This window comes from Salmo trutta, unplaced genomic scaffold (assembly GCF_901001165.1).
Source record: "Salmo trutta unplaced genomic scaffold, fSalTru1.1, whole genome shotgun sequence".
Lineage (NCBI taxonomy): Eukaryota > Metazoa > Chordata > Actinopteri > Salmoniformes > Salmonidae > Salmo > Salmo trutta.
This window is the reverse complement of record NW_021822688.1, coordinates 171768-198120: the sequence shown is the minus strand read 5'-3', so window position 1 is coordinate 198120 and position 26353 is coordinate 171768. Positions and strand designations below refer to the sequence as shown.

At 48.1% G+C, this 26353-nt stretch overlaps 2 protein-coding genes and 1 pseudogene across 2 annotated transcripts; all 3 read right to left on the bottom strand.

Annotated features, from left to right (window-relative positions):
• Positions 1 to 284: 284 nt before the first annotated feature.
• On the bottom strand, positions 285 to 8342 carry LOC115183334 (mucin-17). The gene is made up of 10 exons (XM_029744667.1): positions 7961 to 8342; positions 7182 to 7323; positions 6971 to 7099; positions 5346 to 5479; positions 5071 to 5163; positions 3859 to 3942; positions 3536 to 3649; positions 3250 to 3350; positions 2779 to 3172; positions 285 to 2697 (listed from the first exon to the last, which is right to left on the bottom strand). The coding sequence occupies exons 1-10, from the start codon at positions 8015 to 8017 to the stop codon at positions 904 to 906; spliced, it is 3042 nt and encodes a 1013-aa protein (XP_029600527.1). The 5' UTR covers positions 8018 to 8342; the 3' UTR covers positions 285 to 903.
• Positions 8343 to 9581: 1239 nt separating this feature from the next.
• LOC115183333 (serine/threonine-protein kinase ATR-like) lies at positions 9582 to 24278 on the bottom strand (annotated as a pseudogene).
• On the bottom strand, positions 19074 to 23221 carry LOC115183330 (serine/threonine-protein kinase ATR-like). The gene is made up of 7 exons (XM_029744663.1): positions 22970 to 23221; positions 22314 to 22447; positions 22019 to 22222; positions 21691 to 21849; positions 20452 to 20560; positions 19582 to 19835; positions 19074 to 19516 (listed from the first exon to the last, which is right to left on the bottom strand). Exons 3-7 carry the CDS (start codon positions 22164 to 22166, stop codon positions 19239 to 19241), a joined length of 948 nt encoding a protein of 315 aa, XP_029600523.1. The 5' UTR covers positions 22167 to 22222; positions 22314 to 22447; positions 22970 to 23221; the 3' UTR covers positions 19074 to 19238.
• Positions 24279 to 26353: the final 2075 nt, after the last annotated feature.

Sequence of the window (26353 nt, the reverse complement as noted above, 5' to 3'; positions counted from 1 at the left end):
CAGGTACACCTCCAATTGACTCAAATGATGTCAATTAGCCTATTGGAAGCTTTTAAAACCATGACATAATTTTCTGGAATTTTCCAAGCTGTTTAAAGGCAGAGTCAAGTTAGTGTATGTAAACTTCTGACCCACTGGAATTATGATACAGTGAATTATAAGTTAAAGAATATGTCTGTAAACAATTGTTGGAAAAATGACTTGTGTCATACACAAAGTAGATGTCCTAACCAACTTGCCAAAACTATAGTTTGTTAACAAGAAATGTATGGAGTGGTTGAAAAACTTAGGTTGGAGTCATTAAAACTAGTTTATGTAAACTTCCCACTTCAACTGTACATACAGGTTATGACAGGACAGTAGATATCAACATCTAAGACATCCCTACCACTGATGACTGCATAGTAGCACGTCCTCTTACTCTTCCTGGATTAGCCGCTTGTGTCCTGCTGGGTCCAACAACAACACTAGTGAATGGTCAATACATGCCTGCTACAGTTTATAGACAGCCCATGTAGCTGTGTTGCCCTTCACCACTACGACTGAGACATTGGACCTATCTGAAGTGACACCCTATTCTCCCTAGTGCACTACTTAGGTCAGAGCCTTCATTTAGGACCTAGCCATGGTAGCTGATGTTTTGGCAGAGAGGAGCTGGAGGAGAGCTCTTCACAACTCAAACACACAATATAAACGCTCGCTATTCATACAAACAGTTCCACAGTCAGACTGTTCCTTCAGCTACAAGACCACCTGCAGGCTGACCGGTTGTCCGGCTCCTTTCTAACGGCTGGTTGGTTGTCGACAGTTGGTTGTTTGTCGAGTTCTCGTTGGTTGTCTAGGACTCGTTGATTGTTGAGCAATCATTGGCTGCTAAGGGTTTGATGGTTTCCTGGTTGCTTGTCAAGGGCTGTCTGTTGCCTGTTTGGTTTGTAAGGGTTGGTTGGTTACCGGGTTGGTGGTTGATGACTCATTGGTTCCTAAGGGTTCGATGAGTTCCTGGTTGGTTTTCAAGGGTTGGTTTGTTGCCTGGTTGGTTGATGAGGACACATTGATTGTTGGGGACTCATTGGTTGTCTGGTTGGTTTGTAGGGGTTGGCTGGTTGCCTGGTTGATTTTCAAAGGTTGGCTGGTTGCCTGGTTGTTTGTCAAGTTCTCGTTGTTTGTTGACGACTCATTGGTTGCTAAGGGCTGGCTGTTTGTCCGGTAGGTTGCTAGAGATTGGTTGGTTACCTGATTGGTTGTCGAGGGCTGGTTAGTTACCTGGTTGGTGGTCGAGGACTCATTAGTTGTTGAGAACACATTAGTTGTCTGGTTGGTTGCCTTGTTGGTGGCTAAGGGTTGGCTAGTTATCTGGTTGGTTGTTGAGAACTCGTTGGGTGTTGATGAGTCATTGGTTGCTAAGGATTTGAAAGATTCCCAGCTGGTTGTAAAGGGTTGGCTGGGGCCCTGGTTAGTTGCTAAGGATTGGCTGGTTGCCTGGTTGGTTATTGACGACTCGTTGGTTATTGGGAAGCCATTGGTTGCCTGGAAGGTTTGTAAGGGTTGGTTAGTTACCTGGCTGGTGGTTGAGGACTCACTGGTAGCTAACGGTTGGCTGGTTGCTTGGTTGGTTGTCAAGGGTTGGCTGGTTGCTTGGTTGTTTGTCGGGGACTCGTTGATTGGTGAGGACCCAGTGGTTGCTAAGGATTGGCTGGGTGCCTGGTTGGTTGCTAGGGATTGACTGGTTGCCTGGTTGGTTGTCAAGGGCTGGTTAGTTGCTAAAGGTTGGTTAGTTACCTGGCTGGTGGTTGAGGACTCACTGGTAGCTAACGGTTGGTTGGTTGCTTGGTTGGTTATCAAGGGTTGGCTGGTTGCTTGGTTGTTTGTCGGGGACTCGTTGATTGGTGAGGACACATTGGTTGTTGGTGACTCATTGGTTACCTGGTTGGTTTGTAGGGGTTGGCTGGTTGCCTGGTTGGTTTTCAAGGGTTGGCTGGTTACCTGGTTGTTTGTCTCGTTGTTTGTTGACGACTCATTGGTTGCTAAGGGCTGGCTGTTTGTCCGGTAGGTTGCTAGAGATTGGTTGGTTACCTGATTGGTTGTCGAGGGCTGGTTAGTTACCTGGTTGGTGGTCGAGGACTCATTAGTTGTTGAGAACACATTGGGTGTTGGGGACTCATTGGTTGCCTGGATGGTTTGTAGTGATTGGCTGGTTGCCTGGTTGGTTTGTAGGGGTTGGCTGGTTGCCTGGTTGGTTTGTAGAGGTTGTCTGGTTGCATGGTTGTTTTGTAGAGGTTGGCTGGTTGCCTGGTTGGTTCCTAGAGGTTGGCTGGTTGCCGGGTTGGTTTGTAGGGGTTGGCTGGTTGCCTGGTTGGTTTGTAGAGGTTGGCTGGTTGCCTGGTTGGTTCCTAGAGGTTGGCTGGTTGCCTGGTTGGTTTTTACGGGTTGGCTGGTTGCCTGGTTGGTTTGTAGGGGTTGGCTGGTTGCCTGGTTGGTTTGTAGGGGTTGGCTGGTTGCCTGGTTGGTTCCTAGGGGTTGGCTGGTTGCCTGGTTGGTTTGTAGGGGTTGGCTGGTTGCCTGGTTGGTTCCTAGGGGTTGGCTGGTTGCCTGGTTGGTTCCTAGGGGTTGGCTGGTTGCCTGGTTGGTTTGTAGGGGTTGGCTGGTTGCCTGGTTGGTTTGTAGGGGTTGGCTGTTTGCCTGGATGATTGACAAAGCCTAGCAGACCAAAATGGAGATAAGTTTTTGACCTTGATATGTGATTTTTGTCTAATAAACTAATCTAAACTAGTTGGTTACCTGGTTGGTTGTAGAGGATCCAGTGGTTGCTAAGAGTTGGCTGCTTGTCTGGTTGTTTGTCAAGGACTTATTGGTTGTTGAAGACTTGTTGTTTTTTGAGGACTCGTTGGCTGCCTGGTTGGTTGCTAAGGGTTGGCTGTTTGCCTGGTTGGTTGATAGGGGTTGGCTAGTTGCCTGGTTGGCTGCTACGGGTTGGCTAGTTGCCTGGATGGTTGTCGAAGACTCACATGTTGCTAAGGGCTGGGTGGTTGTTAAGGGTTGGCTAGTTTCCTGGTTGGTTGTTGAAGAGTCACAGGTTGCTAGGGGTTGAATGGTTGCTAAGGGCAGGTTACCTGTGGAGGGTTGGTTAGTTTCTAAGTGCCAGTTGTTATTGTAGCAGATCAGAGGAGGAGCGCTACAATGAGAGAAAACAAAAAGCTGTTAAAACAAAAAGCGGTTAAAACACACACACACACACACACACACACACACCTGGCCAGTTGGGTTTGTAGGTCCTGTGTGAGCTGGTAACACTGAGCGTAGTAGCTACCCTGGGCTTCTACAAAGTCAGACAGACTTCTCAAATGGGCAGCCTGCAACAGACAGGGTAGAACGAGAGAGTGAGCAGGTGTCTGTGTTAATGCCAGTGTGTGTGTGTGTGTGTGTGTGTGTGTGTCTGTGTTAATGCCAGTGTGTGTGTGTGTGTGTGTGTGTGTGTGTGTGTGTGTGTGTGTGTGTGTGTGTGTGTGTGTGTGCGCGTGTGCGCGTTGATACATACATGTGTAGTGTTGATTCCCTCCAGCAGTATTCTGGTGATCTCTGACTGTCGGTCAAACACACACTGAGAGATCCTCAGCTCCATCTCTGCCTGAGAGACTTCCTGGGCCCACATCTGACCGCGTTGGATAGAGATACATAGGACCAACCAATGAGAAGACATACAGGAACAGGACCAACCAATGAGAAAACAGACAGGAACAGGACCAACCAATGAGAAAACTGCTGGTCCATTTTCATCACATCGTTCAGTCTTACTGTGTTCTGCTAGCTGATGTTAAAACAGGTGTGTGGGAGTGTGCATGTGTATATGTGAGGACTGACCTTCAGCCATCTGACTCGTAGGAAGCTGAACATGTAGGAGACATGAGCTACATACTCCTCTCCTAATGGGTTAGCATTTAGACCCTGAGAGAGAGAACGGGAGAGAGGGAGAAAGAGAGAGAGAGAAACAGAGGGAGAGCGAGAGAATGAGAAAGAAAGATAGAGACACAGAGAGCGAGAGAGAGAGAATGAGAGAGAGAGAGAGAGAGATGAGACTTGACTTTTGATGCTGTACATTGTTGACACTCTTGGAAACCTAAGGCACACCTCCTCTCCTGACCCAACTACCCATTCATCTGTCAAGCCACCATTGACCCTTGGTTAAGTCTGAGTAGGTCTAATGGATAGCAACTGTCATCCAGTCTGACACCTAGGACAAGCTCACGTTTAAATCGCATGAAAGCCAGAGAGTTTTCTTTAAAAAAATAACAAAAATGTAATGGCCAAATCATTTTACAGCGCACCAGGGGAACTTGCTACTGTGATTCCTGAAATGCAGAGCCTTTTGGAGTATTTTGAGATTCCAAAATGATCATTTGTTACATTGTTTGCTAGCTCAGCTGGTTAGCAAAGGGTCAATTCATGAGGTCAGCTGTATGAGGTCAGCAGTACGAGGTCAGCAGTACGAGGTCAGCAGTACGAGGTCAGCAGTACGTGGTCAGTAGTATGTGGTCAGCAGTATGTGGTCAGTAGTATGTGGAAGGCAGTATGTGGTCAGCAGTATGAGTTCAGCAGTATGAGTTCAGCAGTACGAGGTCAGCAGTACGAGGTCAGCAGTACGAGTTCAGCAGTACGAGTTCAGCAGTACGAGTTCAGCAGTACGAGGTCAGCAGTACGAGGTCAGCAGTACGAGGTCAGCAGTACGGGGTCAGCAGTACGGGGTCAGCAGTACGGGGTCAGCAGCACGTGGTCAGCAGCACGTGGTCAGCAGCACGAGGTCAGCAGCACGAGGTCAGCAGCACGAGGTCAGCAGCACGAGGTCAGCAGCACGAGGTCAGCAGTACGAGTTCAGCAGTACGAGGTCAGCAGTACGAGGTCAGCAGTACGGGGTCAGCAGTACGGGGTCAGCAGTACGGGGTCAGCAGTACGGGGTCAGCAGCACGTGGTCAGCAGCACGAGGTCAGCAGCACGAGGTCAGCAGCACGAGGTCAGCAGCACGAGGTCAGCAGCACGAGGTCAGCAGTACGAGGTCAGCAGTATGTGTGTTCTCACCCGGGCCTCGCTGTCTGCTTCCTGTGCCTTTCTCAGTCTGGCCTTCGCAATGTCCAGATCTAACCGCTTATTCACCAGCTGCCTGCGCTCATTCTACACCACACACACACACACACACACACACACACACACACACACACACACGCACACACACACACACACACACACACACACACAGAGTTGTCAGTGTATTTGTGTTATAATAGTGTGTGTGTGTATGTTGTGGTGTGTGTGTGTTGTGGTGTGTGTGTGTGTGTGTTGTGGTGTGTGTGTACCAGTATGACTGCGTATTCCTGGTCAGTAAACCTCCGTAGAGGAGACAGGAAGTTGATGTCTGTACTCTGGATCAGCTTCTTGTTCTCCATCCCGATCTGCCTCTCCAACTCCCCACACTTAATCAGAGTACTACCTACACACACACACATATATACACATGTCCAGTCTCTAACCATAGTGTGTGTACAGTAGGGTGTGTGTGTGTGTCACACACCCTACGATACACACACACCCACACCTTACGATACACACACCCTACGTTACACACACTTTACGGTACACACACCCTACGATACACACACACACACCCTACGATACACACACACCCTACGGTACACACACACACACACCCTACGGTGTACACACACACACACCCTACGATACACACACCCACACCCTACGATACACACACAGCCTACGGTACACACACACACACACCCTACGGTGTACACACACACACCCTACGATACACACACCCTACGGTACACACACCCTACGGTACACACACACACACCCTACGGTACACACACACACACCCTACGGTACACACACACACACACCCTACGGTACACACACCCTATGATACCGTAGGGTGTGTGTATCGTAGGGTGTGTGTGTGTGTGTACCGTAGGGTGTGTGTGTGTACCGTAGGGTGTGTGTGTGTGTGTACCGTAGGGTGTGTGTGTGTGTGTACCGTAGGGTGTGTGTGTGTGTGTCTGTACCGTAGGGTGTGTGTACCATAGGGTGTGTGTGTACCGTAGGGTGTGTGTGTGTGTACCGTAGGGTGTGTGTGTGTGTACCGTAGGGTGTGTGTACCATAGGGTGTGTGTACCGTAAGGTGTGTGTAACGTAGGGTGTGTGTGCACCGTAGGGTGTGTGTACCGTAGGGTGTGTGTGTGTGTACCGTATGGTGTGTGTGTACCGTAGGGTGTGTGTGTGTACCGTATGGTGTGTGTAACGTAGGGTGTGTGTATCGTAGGGTGTGTGTGTACCGTAGGGTGTGTGTAACGTAGGGTGTGTGTGTACCGTAGGGTGTGTGTGTACCGTAGGGTGTGTGTACCATAGGGTGTGTGTACCGTAAGGTGTGTGTAACGTAGGGTGTGTGTGTGTACCGTAAGGTGTGTGTAACGTAGTGTGTGTGTGCACCGTAGGGTGTGTGTACCGTAGGGTGTGTGTGTGTGTACCGTATGGTGTGTGTGTACCGTAGGGTGTGTGTGTGTACCGTATGGTGTGTGTAACGTAGGGTGTGTGTATCGTAGGGTGTGTGTGTACCGTAGGGTGTGTGTAACGTAGGGTGTGTGTGTGTGTACCGTAGGGTGTGTGTACCGTAGGGTGTGTGTACCGTAAGGTGTGTGTAACGTAGGGTGTGTGTGTGTACCATATGGTGTGTGTGTACCGTAGGGTGTGTGTAACGTAGGGTGTGTGTGTGTACCGTATGGTATGTGTGACGTAGGGTGTGTGTGTGTGTGTGTACCGTAGGGTGTGTGTGTGTGTACCATATAGTGTGTGTGTACCGTAGGGTGTGTGTAACGTAGGGTGTGTGTGTGTACCGTATGGTATGTGTAACGTAGGGTGTGTGTGTGTGTGTGTGTGTGTACCGTAGGGTGTGTGTGTGTGTGTGTACCGTATGGTGTGTGTCGCCCCAGTTCCAGAGCAGCGTCCATCATGTTTTCACTCAGCAGCTCGTGGGGGGTTGGCCTCTCAGGGGCGCTCCAATCCAGACCCTTATACAACAAGTCCTCTAAACGAGCTCCTAAAAGGTTAGAGTTCACAGATCAGGAGCCAGAGGTTAAAATCCCTTAGCTTACACACACACACACACACACAAAACTAACCAGGGTTAGGCTGCAGTAAAGTCTCAGTCTGTGAGATGATTTTGTCAGTCCATGTCTTAGTGGACTCTGCTCTGTCCAGGAGACTCTCCAACCGGGTGTCCAACTCTGTCTTCTCAGCCTGCCCCAGAGCTTCCTCCGTGTACTGGGGAGATAGAACACGTCTATGTGTGAGAGTGTGTGTGTGTTGTAGATGCAGTTTCAAATGATCACATGGAAGGCTATTTCCTTTGAGGAATGGCTGCGCCCGAGAACGTCGCTGTCCACTGTCACGTGGTGCTGAACATGACGTTGTCCATATGAACGGTGCTAAACATGACGTTATCCATATGAACGGTGCTAAACATGACGTTGTCCATATGAACGGTGCTAAACATGACGTTGTCCATATGAACGGTGCTAAACATGACGTTATCCATATGAACGGTGCTAAACATGACGTTGTCCATATGAACGGTGCTAAACATGACGTTATCCATATGAACGGTGCTAAACATGACGTTGTCCATATGAACGGTGCTAAACATGACGTTATCCATATGAACGGTGCTAAACATGACGTTGTCCATATGAACGGTGCTGAATCTCCGATTGCCGACCAGCGGCATTGTTCACTTGAGCACAGTTGATTTATTCTTATTATTTTTATATCTGGTGACAACTAGCTATATATATGTTAGGCAAATACACAACTGTCATCTCCGCTACTATCTAACTGAATCAGATTGACATATAAATCGACCCTTGGAGATCAGTGAGGTTAAAATCAACATCTCCCTCACCTGGACAGCTCGGTTGATAAACGCGCCCGCGTCCACTGCGAGCCTCGTAATATCCATCTGGTCAAGGTCAGCCGCTCTCCTACGGCGCAACGAGCTAGGCTAGCTGTCCTGCAGCCCGGGATAGCTATAACAATACTTCTCTTCTAACCGGATTACTGGCATGGGAAAACAACGACCATTCTAGGAAGACAGAGTATGACTAGCGGTGATGTATCCTCTCATAACATTTTCCACACAGAGGAGCTAAGAATATCCGCCATATCACCTCGAGTTGTTTGAATGAATGACAGCGGAATCTGTTTACATCTCCAGCGGCTCGTTTCTCTATTCGCGGCTTTGGGGGATGTTTTGGTGACGCCAATGGGCTGCTGCAAAGGACATTTGTCGCGCTATGACGCGAAGAAGATTAGGTATCCCGCAACATTTCAAACTCCCTCTGTCATGTGTGAGTGAACGCTTCATGTACAGTGCCTTGCTGTATTCACCCCCTTGGCGTTTTTAGTATTTTGTTGCATTACAACCTGTAATTTAAATGGATTTTCATTTGGATTTCATGTAATGGACATACACAAAATAGTCCAAATTGAAGTGAAATGACTTGTTTCCCCCAAAAATAAATAATAAAACACGGAAAAGTGGTGCGTGCATATGTATTCACCCCCTTTGCTATGAAACCCTTTGAACAACTTTGAACATCCCAGGGGCACCATTAAATCCATTATTTAAAAATTGAAAGAATATGGCACCACAATAAACTTGCCAAAAGAGGGCTGCCCGCCAAAGCTCACAGACCAGGCAAGGAGGGCATTAATCAGAGAGGCAACCAAGAGACCAAAGATAACCCTGAAGGAGCTGCAAAGCTCCACAGCAGAGACTGGAGTATCTGTCCATAGGACCACTTTAAGCAGTACACTCCACAGCGCTGGGCTTTATGGAAGAGTGGCCAGAAAAAAGCCATTGCTTCAAGAAAAAAATAAGCAAACACATTTGGTGTTTGCCAAAAGGCATGTGGGAGACTCCCCAAACATATGGAAGGAGGTACTCTGGTCAGATGAGACTAAAATTAAGCTTTTTGGCCATCAAGGAAAATGCTATGTCTGGCACAAACCCAACACCTCGCATCACCCCGAGAACACCATCCCCACAGTGAAGTATGGTGGTGGCAGCATCATGCTGTGGGGATGGTTTTCCATTGGCAGGGACTGGGAAACTGGTCAGAATTGAACGAATGATGTATGGCGCTAAATACAGTGAAATTCTTGAGGGAAACTTGTTTCAGTCTTCCAGAGATTTGAGACTTGGACGGAGGTTAACCTTCCAGCAGGACAATGACCCTAAGCATACTGCTAAAGCAACACTCGAGTGGTTTAAGGGGAAACATTTAAATGTCTTGGAATGGCCTAGTCAAAGCCCAGACCTCAATCCAATTGAGAATCTATGGTATGATTTATAGATTGCTGTATGCCAGCAGGAACCCATCCAACTTGAAGGAGCCAGAGCAGTTTTGCCTTGAAGAATGGGCCAACATCCCAGTGGCTTGATGTGCCAAGCTTATAGAGACATACCCCTAGAGACTTGCAGCTGTAATGAGATTACACACACACATACACACACCCCAGCATTTCAAAAAATACAACTTTTTTTATTTTTATTATGGTAAAATATGCAACTGCCCCATGAAAAACATAACAATTACTCCAGATTTACAAAACATGAAAAAGGAAAAGAACTTCATGGATAACAGAACAAGTAAAATATTGAATTTGTAAAGAGTTTCTCAGAGAAGCAGTGTGTATCACAGGTAGGGTCCCCAGCCCAGGTACATCTGACACAGTAGTTTGTCGTCAGTAGCGTCCTGTATGAGGTAGTGGACGTGTCCCTCTATAGACAGAGGCAGACCCAACACCTTGTTACGACTCTTTATCACGCCCTACAAACGCTGATCAGTCTCACACACACATGGGTCTTGGCCTGGGAGGGGAGAAAAGATGTGTTAGTTAATCCTTTTACATTTAGAGAGAGAGAGTGTTTTACATGAACATTTCTTTATAGAGAGTGTGTGTGTACCTTCTCGTTGACTATCGCTCCAGTCTCATTGGCCTGTGTCTTGGATCGGCCTTTGGGTTCACTCCACTCTACCAGAGGGTCATGGAGAAACAGCTTCAGTACACTGAAACACAAACACACTGACTACACACACAGACACACACACACACACACACACACACACACACACACACACACACACACACACCTATACACCCCACCATTGGTCCTTTGAAGTCCCACTCACCTGGTGGGCTAGTTTGGCACATGTTGATCTGAGGAGCCTCTGGCAAGAGGGACAGCTTCATTTAAATGCCTGTGTTTATATGTGTGTGTGTGTGTGTGTGTGTGTGTGTGTTTATATGTGTGTTTATATGTGTGTGTGTTTATGTGTGTGTGTGTTTTATATGTGTGTGTTTATATGTGTGTGTTTATATGTGTGTGTGTTTGTGTGTGTGTGTTTTATATGTGTGTGTTTATATGTGTGTGTTTATATGTGTGTGTGTTTGTGTGTGTGTGTTTTATATGTGTGTGTTTATATGTGTGTGTTTATATGTGTGTGTGTGTGTGTGTGTGTGTGTGTGTACCTCATGAGTGGTTCTCTCTGGTCTCTCATCAGGCGTAGTGTGACTTCACAGGCGGTTCTGAACAGCCCCTCTGTCCCCATGGGGCCCATAGCATGGACCATGTTCTGGGTCAGTCTGAACGGAACCACTTCCGGAACATCAAACGTCTCACCCTGAGAGAGAGGGGGGGGGGGGGGGGTTAGGAGGAGAGAAAGAGAGGGACGAGAGAGAGAGAGAGAAGGGGTGGGGTCGAGAGGCATGTATTGAATTTGGCCTCATGAACTTGTTGAGGTGCAAGAAAGTCCAAGCAACACACACCTTGTTGAAGTGGACGTGAACACACTCCCCGGTGAATGAGTCAAACAGGATGTTCTCTCCATGGCGATCTCCAAGACCCAGGATGTAGCCCACCACAGACATCACCGCAGTGGAGCGACAGTAGGCTGACCTGCTGCTGCACCTACACACACACGGTTAATCACCAGTAATGTATAGTGTATGTGTGTGATGTAAACCTGAGTGTGTACTGGGTCGTACCATGTGGTGGGGTCAGGGAAGGTTCGGAGGAACCATTCATAGAAGACAGGGGGGTGTCTGGCATACAGGACGTCCTTATGGACCTTCAGCTTCTCCTCAAACCATGCAGTCTTAGGAAGAATAAACTTCCTCAACCCTTTACCTGACATGAGCACACACACACACACACACACACACACACACACACACACACACACACACACACACACACACACACACACACACACACACACACACACACACGAGTTTTATTGAGTATGTGGCGTGTGTGGTCAGTGAGTGTGTGTGTACCTCTCTCCTAGTATAGTGCGGTCAGTGTGTGTACCTCTCTCCTAGTAGAGTGCGGTCAGTGTGTGTGTGTGTGTACCTCTCTCCTAGTAGAGTGCGGTCAGTGTGTGTGTGTGTGTGTATCTCTCTCCTAGTAGAGTGCGGTCAGTGTGTGTGTGTGTGTACCTCTTTCCTAGTAGAGTGCGGTCAGTGTGTGTGTGTGTACCTCTCTCCTAGTAGAGTGCGGTCAGTGTGTGTGTACCTCTCTCCTAGTAGAGTGCGGTCAGTGTGTGTGTGTGTACCTCTCTCCTAGTAGAGTGCGGTCAGTGTGTGTGTGTGTGTACCTCTCTCCTAGTAGAGTGCGGTCAGTGTGTGTGTGTGTGTACCTCTCTCCTAGTAGAGTGCGGTCAGTGTGTGTGTGTACCTCTCTCCTAGTAGAGTGCGGTCAGTGTGTGTGTGTACCTCTCTCCTAGTAGAGTGCGGTCAGTGTGTGTGTGTACCTCTCTCCTAGTAGAGTGCGGTCAGTGTGTGTACCTCTCTCCTAGTAGAGTGCGGTCAGTGTGTGTGTGTGTGTGTACCTCTCTCCTAGTAGAGTGTGGTCAGTGTGTGTGTGTACCTCTCTCCTAGTAGAGTGCGGTCAGTGTGTGTGTGTACCTCTCTCCTAGTAGAGTGTGGTCAGTGTGTGTGTGTACCTCTCTCCTAGTAGAGTGCGGTCAGTGTGTGTGTGTGTACCTCTCTCCTAGTAGAGTGCGGTCAGTGTGTGTGTGTGTACCTCTCTCCTAGTAGAGTGCGGTCAGTGTGTGTGTGTACCTCTCTCCTAGTAGAGTGCGGTCAGTGTGTGTGTGTACCTCTCTCCTAGTAGAGTGCGGTCAGTGTGTGTGTGTGTACCTCTCTCCTAGTAGAGTGTGGTCAGTGTGTGTACCTCTCTCCTAGTAGAGTGTGGTCAGTGTGTGTACCTTTCTCCTAGTAGAGTGCGGTCAGTGTGTGTGTGTACCTCTCTCCTAGTAGAGTGCGGTCAGTGTGTGTGTGTACCTCTCCTAGTAGAGTGCGGTCAGTGTGTGTGTGTACCTTTCTCCTAGTAGAGTGCGGTCAGTGTGTGTGTGTACCTTTCTCCTAGTAGAGTGTGGTCAGTGTGTGTGTGTACCTCTCTCCTAGTAGAGTGCGGTCAGTGTGTGTGTGTACCTCTCTCCTAGTAGAGTGCGGTCAGTGTGTGTGTGTACCTCTCTCCTAGTAGAGTGCGGTCAGTGTGTGTGTGTACCTCTCTCCTAGTAGAGTGCGGTCAGTGTGTGTGTGTACCTCTCTCCTAGTAGAGTGTGGTCAGTGTGTGTACCTTTCTCCTAGTAGAGTGTGGTCAGTGTGTGTGTGTACCTCTCTCCTAGTAGAGTGTGGTCAGTGTGTGTACCTCTCTCCTAGTAGAGTGCGGTCAGTGTGTGTGTGTGTGTACCTCTCTCCTAGTAGAGTGCGGTCAGTGTGTGTGTGTGTGTGTGTACCTCTCTCCTAGTAGAGTGCGGTCAGTGTGTGTGTGTACCTCTCTCCTAGTAGAGTGCGGTCAGTGTGTGTGTGTACCTCTCTCCTAGTAGAGTGCGGTCAGTGTGTGTGTGTGTGTGTGTACCTCTCTCCTAGTAGAGTGCGGTCAGTGTGTGTGTGTACCTCTCTCCTAGTAGAGTGCGGTCAGTGTGTGTGTGTGTACCTCTCTCCTAGTAGAGTGCGGTCAGTGTGTGTGTGTGTGTGTGTACCTCTCTCCTAGTAGAGTGCGGTCAGTGTGTGTGTGTGTACCTCTCTCCTAGTAGAGTGCGGTCAGTGTGTGTGTGTGTACCTCTCTCCTAGTAGAGTGCGGTCAGTGTGTGTGTGTGTGTGTGTACCTCTCTCCTAGTAGAGTGCGGTCAGTGTGTGTGTGTGTGTACCTCTCTCCTAGTAGAGTGTGGTCAGTGTGTGTGTGTACCTCTCTCCTAGTAGAGTGCGGTCAGTGTGTGTGTGTGTACCTCTCTCCTAGTAGAGTGCGGTCAGTGTGTGTACCTCTCTCCTAGTAGAGTGCGGTCAGTGTGTGTGTGTACCTCTCTCCTAGTAGAGTGCGGTCAGTGTGTGTGTGTACCTCTCTCCTAGTAGAGTGCGGTCAGTGTGTGTGTGTGTACCTCTCTCCTAGTAGAGTGCGGTCAGTGTGTGTGTGTGTGTACCTCTCTCCTAGTAGAGTGCGGTCAGTGTGTGTGTGTGTGTGTACCTCTCTCCTAGTAGAGTGCGGTCAGTGTGTGTGTGTGTACCTCTCTCCTAGTAGAGTGCGGTCAGTGTGTGTGTGTACCTCTCTCCTAGTAGAGTGCGGTCAGTGTGTGTGTGTGTGTACCTCTCTCCTAGTAGAGTGTGGTCAGTGTGTGTGTGTACCTCTCTCCTAGTAGAGTGCGGTCAGTGTGTGTGTGTACCTCTCTCCTAGTAGAGTGCGGTCAGTGTGTGTGTGTACCTCTCTCCTAGTAGAGTGCGGTCAGTGTGTGTGTGTGTGTACCTCTCTCCTAGTAGAGTGCGGTCAGTGAGTGTGTGTGTACCTCTCTCCTAGTAGAGTGCGGTCAGTGTGTGTGTGTGTGTACCTCTCTCCTAGTAGAGTGCGGTCAGTGTGTGTGTGTGTGTACCTCTCTCCTAGTAGAGTGCGGTCAGTGTGTGTGTGTGTGTACCTCTCTCCTAGTAGAGTGCGGTCAGTGTGTGTGTGTGTGTGTGTACCTCTCTCCTAGTAGAGTGCGGTCAGTGTGTGTGTGTGTGTGTACCTCTCTCCTAGTAGAGTGCGGTCAGTGTGTGTGTGTGTGTGTGTACCTCTCTCCTAGTAGAGTGCGGTCAGTGTGTGTGTGTGTGTACCTCTCTCCTAGTAGAGTGCGGTCAGTGTGTGTGTGTGTGTGTACACCTCTCTCCTAGTAGAGTGCGGTCAGTGTGTGTGTGTGTGTGTACCTCTCTCCTAGTAGAGTGCGGTCAGTGTGTGTGTGTGTGTACCTCTCTCCTAGTAGAGTGCGGTCAGTGTGTGTGTGTGTACCTCTCTCCTAGTAGAGTGCGGTCAGTGTGTGTGTGTGTGTGTACCTCTCTCCTAGTAGAGTGCGGTCAGTGTGTGTGTGTACCTCTCTCCTAGTAGAGTGCGGTCAGTGTGTGTGTGTACCTCTCTCCTAGTAGAGTGCGGTCAGTGTGTGTGTGTGTGTGTACCTCTCTCCTAGTAGAGTGCGGTCAGTGTGTGTGTGTGTGTGTACCTCTCTCCTAGTAGAGTGCGGTCAGTGTGTGTGTGTACCTCTCTCCTAGTAGAGTGCGGTCAGTGTGTGTGTGTACCTCTCTCCTAGTAGAGTGCGGTCAGTGTGTGTGTGTACCTCTCTCCTAGTAGAGTGCGGTCAGTGTGTGTGTGTACCTCTCTCCTAGTAGAGTGTGGTCAGTGTGTTGGATAGTATTAAAGTCGGGTAGTTGGGTAGAATAATGTCAGGTAGTTGGGTATGTGTGTGTTGGGTAGTATAATATCGGGTAGTTGGGGAGTATCGTGTTGGTAGTATAATGTCGGGTAGTTGGGTAGTATCGTGTTGGGTAGTATAATGTCGGGTAGTTGGGTAGTATCGTGTTGGGTAGTATAATGTCGGGTAGTTGGGTAGTATCGTGTTGGGTAGTATAATGTTGGGTAGTATCGTGTTGGGTAGTATAATATCGGGTAGTTGGGGAGTATCGTGTTGGGTAGTATCATTTCGGGTAGTTGGGTAGTATCGTGTTGGTAGTATAATGTCGGGTAGTTGGGTAGTATCGTGTTGGTAGTATAATGTCGGGTAGTTGGGTAGTATCGTGTTGGTAGTATAATGTCGGGTAGTTGGGTAGTATCGTGTTGGGTAGTATAATGTCGGGTAGTTGGGTAGTATCGTGTTGGGTAGTATAATGTCGGCTAGTTGGGTAGTATCGTGTTGGTAGTATAATGTCGGGTAGTTGGGTAGTATCGTGTTGGTAGTATAATGTCGGGTAGTTGGGTAGTATCGTGTTGGGTAGTATAATGTCGGGTAGTTGGGGAGTATCGTGTTGGGTAGTATAATGTCGGGTAGTTGGGGAGTATCGTGTTGGGTAGTATAATGTCGGGTAGTTGGGTAGTATCGTGTTGGTAGTATAATGTCGGGTAGTTGGGTAGTATCGTGTTGGTAGTATAATGTCGGGTAGTATTTGTGTTGGGTGGTAGTATAATGTCGGGTAGTTGGGTAGTATAATGTCGGGTAGTATAATGTCGGGTAGTTGGGTAGTATCGTGTTGGTAGTATAATGTCGGGTGGTTGGGTAGTATCATGTTGGGTAGTATAATGTCGGGTGGTTGGGCAGTATCATGTTGGGTAGTTGGGTAGTATCATGTTGGGTAGTTGGGCAGTATAATGTTGGGTAGTTGGGTATGTGTGTGTTGGTAGTATAATGTCGGGTGGTTGGGTAGTATGTCGGGTAGTATCGTGTTGGTAGTATAATGTCGGGTAGTTGGGTAGTATCATGTTGGGTAGTATAATGTCGGGTAGTTGGGTAGTATCATGTTGGGTAGTATAATGTCGGGTGGTTGGGTAGTATAATGTCGGGTAGTATCGTGTTGGTAGTATAATGTCGGGTAGTTGGGTAGTATCATGTTGGGTAGTATAATGTCGGGTAGTTGGGTAGTATCATGTTGGGGAGTATAATGTCGGGTGGTTGGGTAGTATAATGTCGGGTAGTATCGTGTTGGTAGTATAATGTCGGGTAGTTGGTAGTATCATGTTAGGTAGTATAATGTCGGGTAGTTGGGTAGTATCGTGTTGGGTAGTATAATGTCGGGTAGTTGGGTAGTATCGTGTTGGGTTGTATAATATCGGGTAGTTGGGGAGTATCGTGTTGGGTAGTATAATGTCGGGTAGTTGGGTAGTATCGTGTTGGGTAGTATAATGTCGGGTAGTTGGGTAGTATCGTGTTGGGTAGTATAATGTCGGGTAGTTAGGTAGTATCGTGTTGGGTAGTATAATATCGGGTAGTTGGAGTATCGTGTTGGGTAGTATAATGTCGGGTAGTTGGGTAGTATTGTGTTGGGTAGTATAATGTCGGGTAGTTGGGTAGTATCGTGTTGGGTAGTAAAATGTCGGGTAGTTGGGGAGTATCGTGTTGGGTAGTATAATGTCTGGTAGTTGGAGTATCGTGTTGGGTAGTATAATGTCGTGCAGTATCATGTTGGGTAGTATAGTGTTGGTAGTATAATGTCGGGTAGTTGGGTAGTATCGTGTTGGGTAGTATAATGTCGGGTAGTTGGGTAGTATCGTGTTGGTAGTATAATGTCGGGTGGTTGGGTAGTATAATGTCGGGTAGTATCGTGTTGGTAGTATAATGTCGGGTAGTTAGGTAGTATCGTGTTGGGTAGTATAATATCGGGTAGTTTGGTATGTGTGTGTGTTGGGTAGTATAATGTCGGGTGGTTGGGTAGTATAATGTCGGGTAGTATCGTGTTGGTAGTATGATGTCGGGTAGTTGGGTAGTATAATGTCGGGTAGTTGGGTAGTATAATGTCGGGTAGTATCATGTTGGGTAGTATAATGTCGGGTAGTTGGGTAGTATCGTGTTGGTAGTATAATGTCGGGTAGTTGGGTAGTATAATGTCGGGTAGTATCGTGTTGGGTAGTATAATGTCGGGTAGTTGGGTATGTGTGTGTTGGGTAGTATAATGTCGGGTAGTTGGTAGTATCGTGTTGGTAGTATAATGTTGGGTAGTTGGGTAGTATCGTGTTGGGTAGTATTATGTTGGGTAGTTGGGTAGTATAATGTTGGGTAGTTGGGTAGTATCGTGTTGGTAGTATAATGTTGGGTAGTTGGGTAGTATCGTGTTGGGTAGTATAATGTTGGGTAGTTGGGTAGTATAATGTCGGGTAGTTGGGTAGTATCGTGTTGGTAGTCAAATGTCGGGCAGTATCGTGTTGGGTAGTATAATGTCGGGTGGTTGGGTAGTATCGTGTTGGGTAGTATAATGTTGGGTAGTATAATGTTGGGTAGTTGGTAGTATAATGTCGGGTAGTTGGGTAGTATCGTGTTGGGTAGTATAATGTTGGGTAGTTGGTAGTATCGTGTTGGGTAGTATAATGTTGGGTAGTATAATGTTGGGTAGTTGGGCAGTATCATGTCGGGTAGTATAATGTCGGGTAGTTGGGTATGTGTGTGTTGGGTAGTATAATGTCGGGTAGTTGGTAGTATCGTGTTGGGTAGTATAATTTCGGGTAGTTGGGTAGTATCGTGTTGGGTAGTATAATGTCGGGTGGTTGGGTAGTATCGTGTTGGGTAGTATAATGTCGGGTGGTTGGGTAGTATCGTGTTGGGTAGTATAATGTCCGGTAGTTGGGTAGTATCGTGTTGGGTAGTATAATGTCGGGTAGTTGGGTAGTATCGTGTTGGGTAGTATAATGTCGGGTAGTTGGGTAGTATCGTGTTGGGTAGTATAATGTCGGGTGGTTGGGTAGTATCGTGTTGGGTAGTATAATGTCGGGTGGTTGGGTAGTATCGTGTTGGGTAGTATAATGTCGGGTGGTTGGGTAGTATCGTGTTGGGTAGTATAATGTCGGGGTAGTTGGGTAGTATCGTGTTGGGTAGTATAATGTCGGGTGGTTGGGTAGTATCGTGTTGGGTAGTATAATGTCGGGTAGTTGGGTAGTATCGTGTTGGGTAGTATAATGTCGGGTGGTTGGGTAGTATCGTGTTGGGTAGTATAATGTGGGGTAGTTGGGTAGTATCGTGTTGGGTAGTATAATGTTGGGTGGTTGGGTAGTATTGTGTTGGGTAGTATAATGTCAGGTAGTTGGGTAGTATCATGTTGGGTAGTATAATGTCGGGTAGTTGGGTAGTATCGTGTTGGGTAGTATAATGTCGGGTAGTTGGGTAGTATCGTGTTGGGTAGTATAATGTCGGGTGGTTGGGTAGTATTGTGTTGGGTAGTATAATGTCGGGTAGTTGGGTAGTATCATGTTGGGTAGTATAATGTCGGGTAGTTGGGTAGTATCGTGTTGGGTAGTATAATGTTGGGTAGTATCGTGTTGGGTAGTATAATATTGGGTAGTTGGTAGTATCATGTTGGGTAGTATAATGTCGGGTAGTTGGGTAGTATCGTGTTGGGTAGTATAATGTTGGGTAGTATCGTGTTGGGTAGTATAATGTTGGGTAGTATCGTGTTGGTAGTATAATGTCGGGTAGTTGGGTATGTGTGTGTTGGGTATATATATGTGTGTGTGTGTACATACCGTGAGGAAGCGGTGCAGGTCAGGGAAGTCAAAGGCGTGGACGAACTGAGACAGGATGTCCAGAGCTACTTCTCTCTGATTGGTTAGCTGGCTACCTTGCTCTGGCGTGCTCCGCAGGGCGCCGACGTGACGCGAGTGGAGAGACTCCACCAGGAACTAAAAACACACAGACGCACACACCAACACTAGTTAGATACAAGCAGGTACAAGCAGACAGTTGTGATTATATAAAAGTGTGTGTGTGTTACCTGGCAGACAGGGTTCTTGTACAGGCTGAACAGTGTCTGTAGGTCTGGAGTCCTCTAGCTGTGGCCAGGGCAGTGATCTGTGTGTAGGCTGACACAGAGATAGGAGACGACTTGGACAGGAGACAGTGCAGTAACCTCAGGAGAGAGAACAACACCAAGCTACCCTTATCAGCCCTGGGGGACAGAGACAGAGAGAGAGGGAGGGACAGAGATGGGGAGAGAGGGAGAGGAGGAGGAGAGAGAGAGAGGGGGAGAGACAGAGAGGGGACAGAGCGAGAGAGACAGAGAGAGAGGTGGGGGAAGCTTGTTAGAACTGCCACCAAGGTCTAATTCATCTCCATCACATCTTTTTAAACGATGTTTTGTGATGTGTGTGTTACTGCCAATCTCTCCAGGGGTCAGTATGAGTGTGCTGCGTAGCTCGTCGTCTCTGTTGAGTTTAGCCTTATGAACGCCTCCTTCACACCAGACACCAGCAGCTCCTTGACTGGATCCTGGTTGGGTTCGGAGGTGGGCTCCGCCAGCAGGAAGCCAACTGATAGGCTGAAGAGTGTTCTGACTGACGGGTCTGGGTCTTCTATTAGGCCAATCAGATCTCTCAGAATGTCCAGAGAGTCACTGTCTCTGCCTCCAATGTTGACATGCTGGCAGAGGTGCGGCAGAGCATCTAGGAACGCTAAGACACACACACGTAAGATCTCACACACTCATTTCGTCAACATTAAACAAGAACACACACACCTCTTTTGGCAACACTGCTGCTGCTCGGTCGTAGCAGAGGTAGGACGGGCTTGATGTCTGATGCTCCAATGGGAGTGCCCTTCCCAGCATGCTCAGCTGCAAGGCCGAGGCGGGAGCAAAGGATCATGGGTAGTGGGAGGGGATCCTTGTGATTGACAGTTAATTTGGAGCTCCCCGATAGGACGCAGGTCAGCTGACCAGAAATACCATCCATCTCCGCACTCAGCTGCTCTGAGCTGTCCTCCAGGACACTCCTACAGACAGAAACACTGTTAGAATACCCCTGAACGCTGAAAGTACGTCAGTGTGCAAGGTGGTGTGTGTACTTACATTAAGGTGGTGTGTGTCAGGTTGTGGTGTGTGTACTTACATTAAGGTGGTGTGTGTACTTACATTAAGGTGGTGTGTGTCAGGTTGTGGTGTGTGTACTTACATTAAGGTGGTGTGTGTACTTACATTAAGGTGGTGTGTGTACATATATTAAGGTGGTGTGTGTACTTACATTAAGGTGGTGTGTGTACTTACATTAAGGTGGTGTGTGTACTTACATTAAGGTGGTGTGTGTACATACATTAAGGTGGTGTGTGTACATACATTAAGGTGGTGTGTGTACTTACATTAAGGTGGTGTGTGTACTTACATTAAGGTGGTGTGTGTACTTACATTAAGGTGGTGTGTGTACTTACATTAAGGTGGTGTGTGTACATACATTAAGGTGGTGTGTGTACATACATTAAGGTGGTGTGTGTACTTACATTAAGGTGGTGTGTGTACTTACATTAAGGTGGTGTGTGTACATACATTAAGGTGGTGTGTGTACATACATTAAGGTGGTGTGTGTACATACATTAAGGTGGTGTGTGTACATACATTAAGGTGGTGTGTGTCAGTAGTAGCTGGTGACTCTCCAGGGCCTGGGAACACACATCCCCACGCAGCAGAGACAGCAGCAACACACACTCCACCTGGACCTGGGGGGCTGCAGAGACAGAGATGTTACACACACACACACACACACACAGTCTCTTAGCCAAGTCGGGGAGGCTGGGGGGGAATCCTGCCTTCTGATAGGCTGGGACAGACGACAGCTCACACACCCATGGCACGGAGAGCAACGCGCACACACTACTCTGTAGACCACCGTCCTCAGCCGGACTACCCACTACACACACACTACTCTGTAGACCACCGTCCTCAGCCGGACTACCCACTACACACACACTACTCTGTAGACCACTGTCCTCAGCCGGGCTACTCACTACACACACACTACTCTGTAGACCACTGTCCTCAGCCGGGCTACTCACTACACACACACTACTCTGTAGACCACCGTCCTCAGCCGGGCTACCCACTACACACACACTACTCTGTAGACCACTGTCCTCAGCCGGGCTACTCACTACACACACACTACTCTGTAGACCACTGTCCTCAGCCGGGCTACCCACTACACACACACTACTATGGAGACCACTGTCCTCAGCCGGGCTACCCACTACACACACACTACTCTGGAGACCACTGTCCTCAGCCGGGCTACTCACTACACACACACTACTCTGTAGACCACCGTCCTCAGCCGGGCTACTCACTACACACACACTACTCTGTAGACCACCGTCCTCAGCCGGGCTACTCACTACACACACACTACTCTGTAGACCACCGTCCTCAGCCGGGCTACTCACTACACACACACTACTCTGTAGACCACTGTCCTCAGCCGGGCTACTCACTACACACACACTACTCTGGAGACCACTGTCCTCAGCCGGACTACCCACTACACACACACTACTCTGTAGACCACTGTCCTCAGCCGGACTACCCACTACACACACACTACTCTGTAGACCACTGTCCTCAGCCGGGCTACTCACTACACACACACTACTCTGTAGACCACCGTCCTCAGCCGGGCTACCCACTACACACACACTACTCTGGAGACCACTGTCCTCAGCCGGGCTACTCACTACACACACACTACTCTGTAGACCACCGTCCTCAGCCGGGCTACTCACTACACACACACACGGAGGTGAGAACAACATTTTACATGACAACAATCTGTGTGTGTGTGTGTGTGTGTGTGTGTATTCTTACTTGTCAGGTAGATGATGGAGTCCAGTATTCTGACAGCCAGCTGGATGGCAGACTGTATACGGGCGTGGTCAGCGGTAGACTTAGCCCCGCCCAGTAGTGATTGACAGGTTTGCAAAGCCCTGCCCAGAGTGGAGGCAGACAGCCACAGGAGAGGAGGAGCTGGAGGACAGAGAGAGAGAGAGAGAGAGAAAGATCTGTGTGAGAGATAATGTGGGGTGTGTGATACCTGGTGTGTGTGTGTGTGTGTGTGTGTTACCTTCTGGGTGTGTGTGTGAGTGTGTTACCTTCTGGGTGTGTGTGTGATACCTGGTGTGTGTGTGTGTGTTACCTTCTGGGTGTGTGTGTGTGTAACAGAGGCCAGCCAGGTGCAGGATGAGAGCGAGTCCCTCTAGAGCTCTCAGGGTCATCTGAGGGTCAGCGTCAGGCTCAGGGGTCGTCGGGTCAAGGTCACAGTTCACCAGAGGCCAGAAGGTCATCCAGCCTGCCGCTCACTGCCGCCCACACCTCACTACACACACGCATGTCCACCTCCCTACACACACAGAGAGATAAAGATGGTAACATGTTGATATGGACAGTAGGATTTAGAGTGATCTAGAGAGTAGAGATCAGATGTGAATTACATCGGGGGAGTTTCGGGGGTCTTGCTGGCCAGGGGGGTGATGGGTAGACAGAGTCGCTTAGCAGCCGTTTCTCCATCCTCCCTCTCTTGCATCACCACGGCAACCTCAGCCTTCAGGGCAGTGTAAAGAAACCCCTGCACACACACAAAGAACTGTAAGTTTACTCTACACAAATATACAAACCAAATGCAATTGGTTGATAAATGAAGGCCTGTGTGTGTGTGTGTGTGTGTGTGTGTGTGTGTGATACAGGTGGAAAGGGGACTGGATATAACCCGTTTCAGCATGGTCATTGCCATTGAGGGGTTCCACCATTTTAAAATAGTCAACTGGGTGGAGACTACAATGGGTTGGGAGCGATCAGTCAACAATCAGAGCATTGTCTTCTTCAAACTGAGTTGCCTATGGTTTATAAAATATCACCGCCGTCTAGCGGCCACAATAAATGAATGACACACAAGATTTGGTTCAGGACTCCAGCACTGCAAGTGGTGGTAAATCATTAGCTTTATGCTTTTTTTTTAAACACAAAAGAAGAAGAAAATGGACTACTTTAAAATAGATTGCCTCATTTGCGCTGGCCATGCTGAGAAAGACTTTATAATGGCACAGATACAAAGATGAGTCCTCTTTCTACCTCTATGGTGTGTGCGTACCTCAGACTGTTTCTCCATCCCGATGGAGTGTGTGAGGGTTCTGCAGACATCAGTAACTCTCTGTTTCCGTAGCGACGGGGCGCTCTCGTATCCCGGTGGAACGCACAACAGGAAGTTAAAGACAAAGCTCAGCGATTGGCTGACCTCTGATTCCAGAACACACACATGTTCTAACAGCTGGGCCAGGTGGGTACGCTCAAAACGTGTGTGTGTGTGTGAGCAGGTGTGTGTGCAGATCCAAACACACACTGCGTCAGCTTCAGCAGCTCTCCCCCATATGTCTCTGCTCAGGTGTGTGTGTGTCCAGCAGCATCAGGTACGCTGTAAAAAACTCCTGACTCCGCCTCTCCGGGAACCCAACAATCTCTGCCAACTGCCTCAGCATCACCATAGCAACCTTTCTTAACCGAGCATTCCCATAGGCCAAGACCAAACAGCCCGCCTCCCAAGCCACCCCCATCTCCCTGCGGCTGGCCAATCCCCTGAGGGCGTCGGTCAGAGCGTTCACTGTCACTGCAACCAGGGTTTCCAAGGCGGCAGGCGAGGGGAGGAGAGGAGGAGGGGTGAGGGGGTGAGATAAGGGGTGAGAGAGACAGAAAGACTGCAGGGTTTCCGGCCACAAGGTGTGTGTGTTTGTAGAGTGTGTATGTGTTTCCGGGGTGTGTGTGTGTGTGTAGAGCAGAATGCTGAGGTCCTGGGTCAATCCAAGCATCTCTATGGCGATGATGTTGAAGGTGATTGGTGCTCGCGGTCTGAGTGCGTGCAGTAGGGAGCAGAGCACGGCCGAGACACGCCCATGGATGACGTCGCAGCTTGGAGATGAGGCGACTCGCAGCAACCTGCCCGACAACCCACCTACTGAACTCTAGAGAGAGAGACGGAGAGGGAGAATAAGGGAGAGGGAGTAAGGAGAAGAGGACAGTGTAAACCACAAGTGTGTGTGTGTGCGTTCTTACCGGTGCTGCTCTGCTGTGTGTCTGAAGTGGGCCAGCTGACAGGCAGGGTTGACAAACATCAGAGAGGAAGACTTTATAATGTGCTGAACAAAGTCCAACAGCATCACACACGCTGGCTCTGAACTGGACCTCTTAGACAGCTCCAACGACACTGAAACACACACACACACACACACACACACAGTCAATACACTGGGCGAGAAGAAACAGCGACAGAGAGAAACAGCGACAGAGAGAGAAACAGCGACAGCTACGTCTGTCAGTATTCGGTCAATGAACTGACAGAGAATCTGACGAGGCTTCTGAACCACCTTGTTGTATTCCTCTGCGGTGGCACTGGAAGTGTAGAACATACTGGAAGTGTAGAACATCATCAACGTGTGTGATATGCGTGACTGATTCTACTGCATTGACAACAAGTTGTTACAGCAACGTAGTTAGCTAGCTAAGTGTACTATTATTAACAAGCTACCGAGCTACTTAGCATTACTGACGTTTATCAAGTCATACTGTTAAATTATTTTACTAAACAACAATGTGAGAAGCAGTGGGAATACTGTACTAAGTTAGCTAGCATATTAGCTAAGTTAACGTTACCTACAGTAGCAAAACAATAACAACGTCCAGAGTACAGACGGCGCAGACTCACCTCGCTAGTTTCTGCAGTGCAGGTATCATAGCGGACATTTCCAAGCCTTCCATCTTTAGACCAGGGACTGTGAACAGTCCACAAAACGCTCTATTTAAAAACAGCTGGCTAAATTGTACACTGCTATGAGAGAAACGACAACATTTCGGCCCTCATGTCTTCCTCAAAGGATCCGTTTGAAAACTTTCGCTCCAAAGTGACGTTTGGCTATGGCAACTGTAGAGGTCCAGTCTTGATTCGGGCAATCAAATGCAAACTGCTCTCCCTTGAGGAAACTGCAGCAGATATGATGTAAAATTTACAGATTTACAGAACTCACATACCAGTAATTTAATAGGATATCTGTGGGGAAAAAAACAAAATATTTGCATGTTACTGTTATTCTCCAGAATGTCCTATTGAATATGATGATCACATTGGCCTTTTTCTACTGTGCAATATAACTGTGTATGTCTGTCTACTTCTGCAGGTGGTTCTGAGATTGAGAATCTGGACTACTAGCCTGAGTTTGTAGATATCTTGTGATTATACAGTACCAGTCAAAAGTTTGGACACACCTACTCATTCAAGGGTTTTTCTGTATTTTTACTTATTTTCTACATTGTACAATACTATTGAAGACATCAAAACTATGAAATAACACATATGGAATCATGTAGTAACCAAAAAAGTGTTAAACGAATCAAAATATATTTTATATTTGAGGTTCTTCAAAGTAGTCACCCATGCAAGATGGCGCCGACAGAGATGGTCACCTCGCTTCAGGTCCTTCAGGACCTTAGGAAACTATGCAGTAATTTGTTATTTATGTATTTTGTTTCTTATATTGTTTCTTATATTGTTATTACATACAGTGTTATTACATACAGCCGGGAAGAACTATTGGATATAAAAGCAACGTCAACTTACCAACATTACGACCAAGAATACGACTTTCCCGAAGCGGATCCTTTGTTTGGACCTCTACCCTGGACATGGGATCTTATCCCAGAGGCCGATCCAAAACAACGCGGTCGCCGCAGAAGAGGCAGATGGAGTGGCCTACTGGTCAGACTTAGAAGGTGAGCACACCTCCGCCGCTTCCGAGCATATTACTCGCCAATGTCCAATCTCTAGACAACAAGGTGGACGAAATTAGGGCACGAGTTGCCTTCCAGAGAGATATCAGAGATTGTAACATTCTCTGTTTCACGGAAACATGGCTCACTCAGGATATGTTGTCAGAGTCAGTACAGCCACCCGGTTTCTTCATGCATCGCGCCGACAGAAAAAAACAACTCTCTGGTAAGAAGAAGGGCGGGGGTGTATGCCTTATGATTAATGACTCATGGTGTGATCATAACAACATACAGGAACTCAAGTCCTTTTGTTCACCTGACCTGTAATTCCTTACAATCAAATGCTGACTGCATTATCTAACAAGAGAATTCTCTTTGATTATAGTCACAGCCGTTATATATCCCCCCCCAAGCAGATACCTCGACGGCCCTGAAAGATCTTCACTGGACTCTATGTAAACTGGAAACCATATATCCTAAGGCTGCATTTATTGTAGCTGTGGATTTTAACAAAGCTAATCTGAGAACAAGACTTCCTAAATTCTATCAGCATATCGAATGCGCGACACGGGCTGGTAGCATTCTGGACCATTGCTACTCTAACTTCCACGATGCATACAAAGCCCTCCCCACCCTCCCTTCAGCAAATCTGACCATGACTCCATTTTGTTGCTCCCAGCCTATAGACAGAAACTAAAACTGGAAATGCCCATGCTCAGGT

What these genes read in the sequence shown, in the direction of transcription:
- LOC115183334 (XM_029744667.1), bottom strand. Translation starts at nt 8,017, where the DNA reads ATGGATATTACGAGGCTCGCAGTGGACGCGGGCGCGTTTATCAACCGA. An exon ending in TTATCAACCGAGCTGTCCAG is followed by an intron (nt 7,324 to 7,960) that starts GTGAGGGAGATG and finishes CTATCTCCCCAG; the next exon opens with TACACGGAGGAAGCTCTGGG. An exon ending in GGGGCGACACACACCATACG is followed by an intron (nt 5,480 to 6,970) that starts GTACACACACAC and finishes GTGTGTGTGTAG; the next exon opens with GTAGTACTCTGATTAAGTGT.
- LOC115183330 (XM_029744663.1), bottom strand. Translation starts at nt 22,166, where the DNA reads ATGACCTTCTGGCCTCTGGTGAACTGTGACCTTGACCCGACGACCCCT. An exon ending in CTCCATCATCTACCTGACAA is followed by an intron (nt 20,561 to 21,690) that starts GTAAGAATACAC and finishes CTGTCTCTGCAG; the next exon opens with CCCCCCAGGTCCAGGTGGAG. An exon ending in CTGACACACACCACCTTAAT is followed by an intron (nt 19,836 to 20,451) that starts GTATGTACACAC and finishes TTCTGTCTGTAG; the next exon opens with GAGTGTCCTGGAGGACAGCT.